Source organism: Pinus tabuliformis, chromosome 7, assembly GCF_031772625.1.
Source record: "Pinus tabuliformis cultivar Carrire ecotype Pingquan chromosome 7, CPIR1, whole genome shotgun sequence".
In the NCBI taxonomy this organism is placed as follows: Eukaryota; Viridiplantae; Streptophyta; class Pinopsida; order Pinales; family Pinaceae; genus Pinus; species Pinus tabuliformis.
This window is the reverse complement of record NC_142293.1, coordinates 699,944,951-699,957,317: the sequence shown is the minus strand read 5'-3', so window position 1 is coordinate 699,957,317 and position 12,367 is coordinate 699,944,951. Positions and strand designations below refer to the sequence as shown.

General features: G+C 35.2%; 1 protein-coding gene across 1 annotated transcript; it reads left to right on the top strand.

The window, feature by feature from the left end:
- The first annotated feature begins 6,075 nt into the window (after positions 1-6,075).
- Positions 6,076-7,713, top strand: LOC149249442 (peroxidase P7-like). Its single transcript, XM_089456256.1, has 4 exons — positions 6,076-6,479; positions 6,591-6,782; positions 6,893-7,058; positions 7,170-7,713. The coding sequence occupies exons 1-4, from the start codon at positions 6,270-6,272 to the stop codon at positions 7,565-7,567; spliced, it is 966 nt and encodes a 321-aa protein (XP_089312382.1). The 5' UTR covers positions 6,076-6,269; the 3' UTR covers positions 7,568-7,713.
- The last annotated feature ends 4,654 nt before the right edge of the window (positions 7,714-12,367 follow it).

Below are 12,367 nucleotides of genomic sequence, written 5' to 3'. Positions count from 1 at the left end.
AATTTTAGGAGATAAAAGATAACAAAAAGAGTTATTAAAATATAAGAATTTAATGCTATCAAATATATTTTTAATTAACTTGTATAAATGAGATGAATATGTAATTAATATGATTTTTTAATTGTTAAATTATTATAATTAAGTTTTTTAAAATTTATTTGTTTTGAATTTTAATTTAAATAGAGATTCGTTTTAACTATAGATTTAACAAGTATTGAAAGGGATCAAATCTCTTGTAGTGCAAGTTTGGTTAGAAATTTAATGAATATCGCACTTGCTAGATGGACTGCATTTTTAAATACATAAATAGATTCAACATCTTGAAATTTAAAATAACTTGGATTATATATATTACACAGTGTAAACTTACAATTCCAAACAATTATTTGTTAAATTTAGACAATATTAACCTAAAAATATTGAGGTTTGCATTTCATATTTGATTCATTCACACATTTAACTTTGTTGCCACATATTTACATTTACATTTCGTATTTGATCCATTCCACACATTAAACTTTATTGCCGCATATTTGCATTTCCCTTTCGTATTTTATCCATTCCACCCATATAACTTTGTTGCCACAAATTTGCATTAACGTTTAGTATTTGATCCATTCCACACATTTAACTTTGTTGCCACATATTTACATTTACATTTCGTATTTGATCCATTCCACACTTTTAACTTTGTTGCGACATATTCGCATTTACATTTCGTATTTGATCCATTCCACACATTTAACTTTTGATTCATATTAACTCGTGGCTAAGTCGGAACGACGAATAGCACATGACGTATAGAGGTCACAATTGGAATGTCTATTTTGACTATCCTCACAGCAAAATGCCCCTTTCAACTTTGGGCTTTGGACGATTCTTGTGTCATATTTGACTGACATAAATGATTGCCCTGTATTTAATAAATAAATTAGGGACAGAGATTGACGCTGTCAAGCGAAATATATACAGATATATATCGAAATGGTTTTTAGACCAAATCCGTGATTGACACTGGATATATATGACTATTTAGGTGTTTAGGCCGAGTGGTATATAACTATTTCGGCCCATGTCCGTTCTTGGACACTGACTTGGTCTGGAGCAGGAGGCGGTGGAACCTCATTGTTCTTTGCCCTTCCGCGGCTGCGCGCTTTGGAATGAACAAGCCCACGCGTTTTACTTCAATTCATGCACTAGTATACTCCAATCTATCTTCTCGTCAACACTAGCACTAGTATAAATTGATGAAACCCATCCATACCCATATTAATTCCAGAACGTGTGTTCCCGATCATATAATTTATCCCTACTTGAATTATCTCCTGCTTGCACAATCATCTCCATCTCCAGACTGCAGCAATATATATATATATAAGCATTATTAATTTGATAGGATTGCATTGAACAACCATCTCCATCTCGCGGTTAATTTGCTTTCTATTTTATTGCATTGGATTGGATTCAAGAACAACATCTCTCTATCAGCTATGACTTTGCCTTCTCTTCGAGTGATTTGGGGCTTTGTCCTCTTACTCATCCTAGATAGTGCACATGCACAACTGACAGCCAATTTTTACAAGGAATCGTGTCCTAATCTCGAAAATTTGGTGATAGATGTGGTGGCTTAATTGTGATCTAGTGTATGGGAAGCGACACGAATTGAATGTCAAACAAACAATGATTGTGTTCTCTGGAATTATTCCAGTTCATCTCTGCACAGGAAACATTAACATCAATAATCATGAAAATTGGAATATAAAGTCAAAGCAATCAGACAGAGAGAAACTCGACCGAGGCCCAACAAAGACACATACCTGAACCGATGTAGAGTGGTTGCTGTAGACAACATGTTGTGTCCCTGGTTTCCATGCAAGATGTTTGGAATTCTTCGAGGGTCGTAGTGGAATTGCAAGAAAGGGATAAAATAAAATCGTAGATGGTAGACAAAAGAAGACCAATCCTTGAGAAATTCATGTAGTCTCCTCGGCGTATAGTATTAAACTAGTGGGGAGGCAAACAATGAAGGGCGGAATGGTTTGAAGGCACACTGAGCTGAGGTATGGGTAGAAATTCCCGTCTGAGTGAAAATGGAGCAGAAGAAAGGAGGTGGGAATAGGACTAGATCACCAAAAAGAGTTAGGGTTATGAGCAGAGGATCATAGCCATAGATCTGATCCTGAAACCTCTGGATCATAGATGTGTCCTCGGATAAATAAACATGTAAATCTGAGCCCTGCCTTAACTCCTTCTCATGGATTGTGCGTAGGTGAAGCCGAACCAGTGGTCCGAAGTCTGTTGGAAGGACGACTGATAAGTACCAGTGGTTCAAGGTTGGTAGATAGAGTAGATCAATCAGAACGTGTGGAAAACAAGTGCCATTAAGGAATAGGGATAGGTGTGATGCCACCTTGTCCACGAATGATGAGAGACCTGGATCCTGAACCTTCAACTGTCGAGGTGTAAATGAGTTGTAAGGTACTACCTCTAACCAATAAAGGAAAACATAGTTAGTCCCGAGGGGTGCGCCATAACCAAGATATAACGTTAGGGAAGATTAATGATGGACACCAACCTTACAATGAAGATATTCATGAAACTTGTGAGGGAAGGTGGAGCATTACTAAAACCCCTTTCAACTTTACCCATATATGAAGATAGTACATATATTCAAGAGAAAGAGAGTCGTATGTAGAGTATACATTAAAAAGACAATGCAAAGGAAAAAAAATTATTACTAAAATTGATGTATGTATTGAGGTTCGTTATAAATGGTATGAGAGCAAGAGTTCTATTCTGGATCCTGAATAGGCCATCATTATTAATAATTGTATGCAAAATATTAGTTGTGTGAATTATTTTGATGTATGATTAGTGGTTTTGCAGTGAATCTGAGTTACTGAACAACGATGGAACAATCTCCGTGGGGAAGAAGTGTATGTGGAACTGGGGGAAGAAGGTAGCACCACCTTATCTTCCCAATTTGTAGATATGGTGAAGTCTCTAAAACTAGAGTTAGCACAACTCTGTAGCAGTAATGAGAGGCTTTCGAAAGCCAACGAGGATACAAAAATTTAATTAGAGACTCGACTGAGAAGTCTAGCCATAAGAGTGTGGATACATAGGGTATGAAGAAGATAGATTCTGACAAGTCAAAGAATGGAGGAGATTCTGATCCTGAGTAGCCAAAAGTGCATAAGAAAAAGAGAAATTAAGAGTTACAAGGAGAATTTAGGAAGATCAAACCGCAAGTGTTTGATGGAAGGAAAGAGGAAGATGTCAAATCATGGTAAGCCTACACTGTGGTGGGAGGAGAGGAAGAGTGTTCAAATGTTAGAGGAAAAGACAATTTCATGGGAAGAATTTCAGAAGCAATTCACGTCACGCTATCTAAGTGAACGATATTATGATGACCGGGCTTAAGATTTTCATGAACTGAAGTTGGGGAAATTGACCATGGTTGAGTTTGTAAATAAATTCACCAACTTCTTGAGATACGTGTCTTATTTGAAGGAGGAAAAATCCATAATCGAATATTTTTTGAATTGTTTACCAGTCTCCTATAAGGAGAGAATTTAGTTTGATAACCTAAAGACCATGGATGAGGTGGTCAATATGGCCAAGTTATGCTATCAGCAATTGAAATTTAAGAATGAAGGTGGCAAGTTATGGAAGAATAAAGAGGGCAGCAGAGTCGGTGGGGGCATGAAAAAACAAAAACCACTCTACTTGAAAAAATTTGGTAGAAATCTCAAAGAAGGAAGGGGGTCAACGGGGAAATACCTTTACCTGTTGAGTCTTATACCGGTTTGAGGATCACAGAACAAAACAACAAAAAACCAAGCAATGCTATAGAACCATTAAGATGATGGGGATGTGGGAAACCATATACGATAAGAGATTGTCCACACAATATCAGGTCTTTTGAGAACATATAGGTAGTTCATGAGGCAACCACCATCAATGATGTTGCAAGGAATATACTTAGAATCAACGCAGCCTTGGAGAATTGACAAGTTGAACATCAGGCAACAATGCTAGAAATTGAAGGTAATATACTAAACCAACCTGTGTCTATTTTAATATATTAGGGGCTAGTTTAAGTCATATCGGCCCTTGAATTGTAGAAAAGTGCAATCTGAAAACATACAAGTTAAAAAATGAAAGGTTGGTTCAACCAGAAACCAAAACCAAGAGGAAAGTGGCCAAACATGTGAAACAATGCTTGGTTGATTTTAATGGGTATTCCTCAATGGTGGATTTGAACCTTCTCCCACTCGGGTCATATGATTTGTTGATAGGCATGGACCAGTTAGAACAAGAATTCGCTGTTACAAATTGTTTAGAAAACACAATGGCATGTGTCAATGTGTATGGAGTCACTAAAATAATTAGAGGAAAAGCAAAACCCATATCAATCTGGCAGATTTTAGCGTTACAGCTGAAAAGAAGTGACAGGGAAGGATGCCAACTCTACTTGGCACAGGTAGAAACCAGAGAACAGTTGGCTGAAAAGGAAATTCTGGAGATAGTATCGATCATTAAGGAGTTCCTAGATGTATTTCGAGAAGAGATTCCCAGATTACCCCATTTTCATAAAAATATATTATAACACATTGCTTAAAAGATAAAAGTATCTTTCAAACCCATTGTGTGATTTAGAATACGAAATTACACGTTCTAAGAAAAGATATTAAAAGCCATGTGAAATTATAAGAAGAGATATTAAAGCATGTTTAAGTGGAATAATAAACCAAAAATAAATAAATAAATCTTAAGAAGAATCCAGAAAGATGGGAGGGATTATGGCTTTAAAAATTAAATAAATATTAAATGTTTAATTTAATTTAATATCTAGGAAACTAATGTAATATTAATATAATTTAATTCAATTTTTATTTTAACAAACTGAATATTTTTTAATATTTGGTTTATTTATTAATATAAAAGTGTAATAGATAAATAGAAATTTTAGGAGATAAAAGATAACAAAAAGAGTTATTAAAATATAAGAATATAATGTTATCAAATATATTTTTAATTAACTTGTATAAATGAGATGAATGTGTAATTAAGTTAATATGATTTTTTAATTGTTAAATTATTATAGTTAAGTTTTTTAAAATTTATTTGTTTTGAATTTTAATTTAAATAGAGATTCATTTTAATTATAGATTTAACAAGTATTGAGAGGGATCAAATCTCTTATAATGCAAGCTTGGTGAGAAATTTAATGAATATCACATTTGCTAGATCTATTGTATTTTTAAATACATAAATATATTCAACATCTTGAAATTTAAAAAAACTTGAATTATATATACTACACAGTTTAAACTTACAATTCCAAACAATTATTTGTTAAATTTAGATAATATTAACCTAAAAATATTTAGGTTTGCATTTCATATTTGATTCATTCCACACATTTAACTTTGTTGCCACATATTTACATTTACATTTCGTATTTAATCCATTCCACACATTAAACTTTTTGCCACATATTTACATTTACATTTCGTATTTGATCCATTCCACACTTTTAACTTTGTTGCGGCATATTCGCATTTACATTTCGTATTTGATCCATTCCACACATTTAACTTTTGATTCATATTAACTCGTGGCCAAGTCGGAACAACGAATAGCACATGACGTATAGAGGTCACAACTGTGGACTTTGGAGGATTCTTGTGTCATATTTGACCGATACAAATGATTGCCCTGTATTTAATAAATAAATTAGGGACAGAGATTGAAGCTGTCAAGCGAAACATATATACAGATATATATCGAAATGGTTTTTAGACCGAGTCCGTGATTGACACTGGATATATATGACTATTTCGGCCCGTGTCCGTTCTTGGACACTGACTTGGTCTGGAGCAGGAGGCGGTGGGACCTCACTGTTCTTTGCCCTTCGGCGGCTGCGCGCTTTGGAATGAAGAAGCCCACGCGTTTTACTTCAACACTCCAATCTATCTTCTCGTCAACACTCGCACTAGTATAAATTGATGAAACCCATCCATACCCATATTCATTCCAGAACGTGTGTTCCCGATCATATAATTTATCCCTACTTGAATTATCTCCTGCTTGCACAATCATCTCCATCTCCAGACTGCAGCAAAATATATATATATATATATATATATAAGCATTATTAATTTGATAGGATTGCATTGAACAACCATCTCCATCTCGCGGTTAATTTTCTTTCTATTTTATTGCATTGGATTGGATTCAAGAACCGCATCTCTCTATCAGCTATGGCTTTGCCTTCTCTTCGAGTGATTTGGGGATTTGTCCTCTTGCTCATCCTGGCTACTGCGCACGCACAACTGACAGCCAATTTTTACAAGGAATCGTGTCCTAATCTCGAAAATTTGGTGATAGATGTGGTGGCCCAAGCGGTGAGGAAGGAAGCTCGAATGGCTGCATCTCTGCTGCGCCTACATTTCCACGACTGTTTTGTCAATGTAAGTTATACTCCTCGCACTTCTGCTCCTCACACATTCTCTCTCTCTCTCTATATTTTTATTGGCTATAGATAGATAGATAGTAATTCATACGAGTGTTTGAGTGAACAGGGGTGCGATGGTTCCATTTTGCTGGATGACACCTCTTCATTTCAAAGCGAGAAGAATGCGGGCCCTAACGTCAACTCTACGCGAGGTTTTGAAGTCATAGACGCCATCAAGTCCACGGTGGAGAAAGGATGTCCTGGTGTTGTATCCTGCGCCGATATTCTCACCATTGTTGCCCGAGATTCTGTGGTCTTGGTATAAATATACAACCTCATCAATATCAATACACTACTCTTAAATATGATTATATATTTAAAGACATGCAATTAAGGCTTATCATGCATATATATTGTGTATTTGCGTAGAGCGGAGGCCCTTATTGGGAAGTGGTACTGGGAAGGAGGGACTCCACAAGCGCTAGTGTAGACACCGCAAATACAGATATTCCTTCTCCAGCATTTGATGTGAATCGACTTGTTTCCACATTTCAAAATCAAGGCCTTTCTCCTCGAGACATGGTTGCACTTTCAGGTACATACTAGACACACGGTCCACATGAGTATATCAATACAAAACCTATAGGTATATTGAGCTGTGGAACAATTATAATTAACAACATCGACATGTATATATATTGTACAGGCGCTCACACCATAGGACAGGCACGCTGCGTAGTTTTCAGAAACAGAATCTACAATGAAAATACGACCATAGATGGGCGATATGCGAGTGTGGTGCAGGGGAGGTGTCCCACCTCTGGAGGAGATAACAACTTGTCGCCTCTAGATTTTGGTAGTGCCACCAGGTTTGACAACCGCTATTTCACAAACGTGGAAGCAAAGAGAGGGCTTCTTCATTCCGATCAACAACTATTTTCGGGTGGGGACACTTCTATAGCCTCCATTGTCCGCTCCTATGCAGCGAATCCTGCAACGTTTTTTGACGATTTCCAGCGAGCCATGATAAACATGGGAAACATCAAACCCCTCACTGGTACCAACGGTCAGATCCGCACCAACTGCAGGATCGTAAACAGTTAATTGCAGCCGATGGCGATTCATCCGCCCGCTCTACCCTACGGATACGTATTCTTTTACAAAAGATTCATAATATCCCTGCATATTTGTAATATTCGCGGTTGTGACTAAATTTATATGTTACACATTCTTTCCAACACGTCTGTTACATTATTTATTTATCTATCTGCATTCTCATCCTCATTTTCAGCTCTAAATAAATAAAGCAAGATTATTAAATAATTTGGCGTCACTCAACGATAAAAAAAGTCCCACGCTGCATAAATAAATAATGCAAGAATTTTAAAGAATTTGGCGTCACTCAACGTTCGAAAAGTTGCACGCTGCATAATGGTGATACTCCATATTTTCAATGTCTACAATTATAAACAAAATCAGAGGCCAAAGACCTTATTAACGTCTACTTTTTTGCCTGCACTTACCGAATCTAGTGCCGTGACGTTCTTTTGGGTACAAAATTAGTTTTTAATTTTGGGTACAAAATTAGTTTTTAACTCAGATTGTGTTCCATTTATCTAAAACAAATCCAACCCATTAGCGCCTGTCATACATTGGTGGGACTGGTAGTATTATGGTATTAATTGTAATTCCGTTCAACTCAGGTGGCAATATTATGTCGGAAGGCACACAACCGTGGCATAATTGTCAAATGCAATCCCTCATACTTGCATTCTAGAAAAATAATTCTTCAAACCGAAATTATGGAAATTAAACAGAACCAACGCTCCACCAATTAACACTGCATGGAAATTAAACAGACCCAAACGCTCCACCAACTAACAATGGCCATGTAGCGCAATGGCATCAGAAACTTCCAGGGCCTAATCCATCGTAGTCCCTTTAAGAAGCTGGCCCGAAAAGGGAACCCCAGGGAAAAATGGACCAGGGCATATACTGAAATGGTTAATTTGTTACAGGCAAGGCAGTATATATGGATGATATTTTAGGTCCTATGGAGAGAGGCCTCATCACAAGAATTATGTTGAAAAAAAGTGGAAGAGGATTCTTGATTAGTGTAGATAGGAAAATTATGGTTACCGTTTCTAGATATATTTTAAGTTCACATACGTAACTCATTAGAGATTAGTTTTTCTATTAAAGTTGAGTTTTTCTTAATTTTCAAGTTCCACATAATCAGTTTTTCCATTACAATTAGTTTTCCTTAATTTTTTTCCACAAATAGATGTGAGGAAAAAAATCAAAGCCCTATTGGCCCCCCCTTACTCCATCCAACCAAGAAAGTGTATGTTAAGCTTACCTTCAATGACCTCGTTCATTCTCACACATTCAAAGTGGGTAACATCATATGAAATACTAATAGAGCTATGGAAGGTTGATATTTTCAATGTTCACGTTCATTATATTCATAAACATGGACATTGACATTCATTTAAAAATAAACCCAAAAAAAAGGGTCAAAGTCATATTAGTGTGTAGGGAATTGATTTTGAGTAAACATTGGTTAAAGAAAATCAAAATCAATGTGTAAGAAAATCAAAATCAGTGTGTAGGGAATTGATTTTGAGTAAATATTGGTTAAAGAAAATCAAAATAATTTGGGATAAGTGAATTTTATCAAAATATTGGGTTGCTGAAAAATGTTTTTATAAGTTTTTTAAATTTCATGTGACTAGTCATATGTAGAAAGAATTTGTAGTTTACCTAAAATTATGGTGAGGAAAGAGAAAGTCAAGAGATTTTTTCAAAGCTCCCAACATGAAACTTTGGAAATTGAAGGTAGCTATGATTGAAAAATAAGATAAGTTATTAAGCCCTCAAATTTTGACAAAATAAAGGAGTCAAGCTATCCTCAAACAACAAATTTGAAGAGTGGAAGATGAGAGATTCCTTGATGTTTGCATCTTCAAGAAAAGCATTGAAGAAAAGTATATTATATAATTCTTCTTGTAATGACCAGCACTTAATTTTTAAAATTGTTTTTTCAATAGAAAATAAGATAGAAAGCCTCTTGATTTTTATCACTTTTGTAGAGAGTGGTAAGCCTCAGAGTGTTAAGAGTTAGAGTGAATACAAGGAAATCACTCTAAATATTATGGAGTGCACTGCTTCTTAAACCTTATTCTTGAAACACAATGATGTATATATACAATATAATTTCAAAAGAGACAATAAAATGAAATACCCAAAAGACACCCCTTTATTATGATAATCAAAAGAAGAAAATATAACAATACTAAACAAACATTACATAGCCTCCTATCCCTTTAAATAAATTCCCAATAGGAAAAACCCTAACTACTTGTGGTCCCATCACTAATGAATACAAATTAGGTAGTGGACATAGCAAAATGGACCATTTTACATTAAATATGTATCAACTTCTATCTTGTGGTAATTATTCAAAGTGGACGGCCACATACAACAAATAGCTAACTCCATATGGATGAAGTATGGAGATTAATGTACCCAAACATTCCCCACCTTGAAAAATAAATTTTCCCTCAAATAAAGATGAGGAAAATTGAAATTATTGTAGATCACAATAGGTTCCCATGTGGTGTTTATAGGATACATATATTTCCATTCAATCATGGCTTCATGGACCATGCACTAGCTCATTTGATGCCCTCTAATATCTAACATTATTTCTAGTCAGAGCCAAATGGATACTTCCTCGTCAATTTTTTGTAGTTGGTTTGCACCTTGTACTTTGATAGCATGACGTTAATTTGTAGATAAGAAACATACAATAATGGATCAATATTTGAGTGGTGTGGAAGAGGTGACATGTATGCCACTTAAATCTAGGGTATTAGATGATCTCATTGTGTCCATAAAGCTTTGGTGCTAATTTTTGGTGTTTTTTTATCTAAGTGATGATTGTCTATATAGTTGAAAGCAAAGAAACACTAGATCCCCTTCTTCAAAAGAATGTTCATAGAAACTTTAGTGTGTTAAGCTTTATAGTCATCCATTAAAGCAATATTTCATAAATTTTGCATTGGTGTTGATGACACTCTCTAGGATCTAATACTACTTTTGTTTAGAGAAAAATAGATCCTTCTCCATCATGTTGTGGTAAGCTTGTCTACACCTTGAATCTTGTCATGGGATGGAAGAACCACCTTGCAAACCACTTTCTTAATGTGTAGGATAATCTCTTAGGGTTAATAGAACTTTGTTTCTTGCTTTTGAGGTGTCCTTTTCTTTGATTGGAACTTGTTTATAGGGTTAATGGAGCAAACACTTGAAACCCTACTATAAAATAATTTTTAGACGAATATTTTTTTTCTTGTCACTTGATTCTATATTGAGTGATAGCTAAATTGACCTCGAGTGTGTGGAGAATGGCTTCTTTGGATTGTAGTGCATTTTCCACTACTTGAACCTTGGAGTTTCCTAATAGATAGGATGTGATTTAAAATGGTATTTTTACATAGACATCTTCATATTGGGTGTCGTTTTGTTAGCTCCATTATTATAAGAGGTATGGTACCACCCTTCTATAAGGGGAAACCATTATGATCATTGTTTGGGTTTTTTACAAGAAAAAAATTGCAAATAATTTTATAAAAACTTGTTGGCCACTTCAATTTGACCATTTTCTAGGGGGTGATATGTAGTGCTCATGTTCAATTAGTTACTATAAAGTTTAAACAAATCCTTCCAAAATTTAAAATGATTAAAATTAGGTGGTATATTAGCCTTGAGCAAGAATGGAACACCAAGCCCAATCATCACTAGGATTGGGTGTAGATAGAATTTAATCTAAAGGAAGGTTTGTTGGAAGAAAGTGAGTTGGAAACTAGAATCTTATCATGGATGTAGAAGGTAGGCTATTAGAGAATTCTCTTTAGATGTTATGACTTCCATGAAATTGGCCATATTTAGGGATAATGCAATAAACTATTTTTAGAGAAGCACCCCTTTGGAAGATGAAGGATCCATAAAATGTTGTAATGGAGAATGAGTATGAAGGACATAAGATGAAATCTAAGGTGTGGTCACCCTATCTAGCTCTCCTCATGATTTGTAAGGCTTAAAAGAGTTTCCATATCTCTACTATCATGCTACATGTATGGAGATATGTGTGGTCAAGTCTAGCCTTATTTATAACTTTTCTCAAGAGGACATTGCATCCATCTATAAAAACTCTCTAATTATAATGGAAAAGGAATGATGATGGCTTAAAATATCTAGGATTTTTTTAAACGAAACGCATAAACTTTTGGGGATTGGCTTTGGTTATATAAAAAAGTTGAATGCAATTATTTTTGTAAAATAGGTGGCTATTTTAGGGTACGGGAATGTCTAGTCCTTCTAAAGTCAGTTTTGGAAAGAACTCCCATTTATTGGATATCCATAGGAAAAGCTCCAAAGGGGATCATGATGAAAGTATAAGTTTTAATTTGATTATCATCTAGAAATAGGAATCAGGATGACATACCGCTAGTTGATTGGTCAAGTATAGATGAGCCCAAGAGTTTGGGGGACTGGGAAATAAAAGAATATCTATCTTTCTATCCAATCCCTTGTGACTAAAAACATGTGGAGACTCATAGATAATAAAACTCTTCGGGCAAGATGACGTCCTCAAAATACTTAGGTGGTCTCTTCATTAAGGATTGGTTCAAAATCCCTTAATAATACTTTGCAAACAACCTGATAGTTTGCAAATATTTAGTGGAATATTTCGCCATAGTTAACAAATGGATGGTTTTGAATATTTGTGATGGTGATAAATTCAGTTTATGGGATGATCCATTGGCTGAGGTTGGTAAAGATTATAGGCTTTTAAATAATCTTGTTCCATTTCTTAAGGATGAAGGTCTCTTCTTTCTC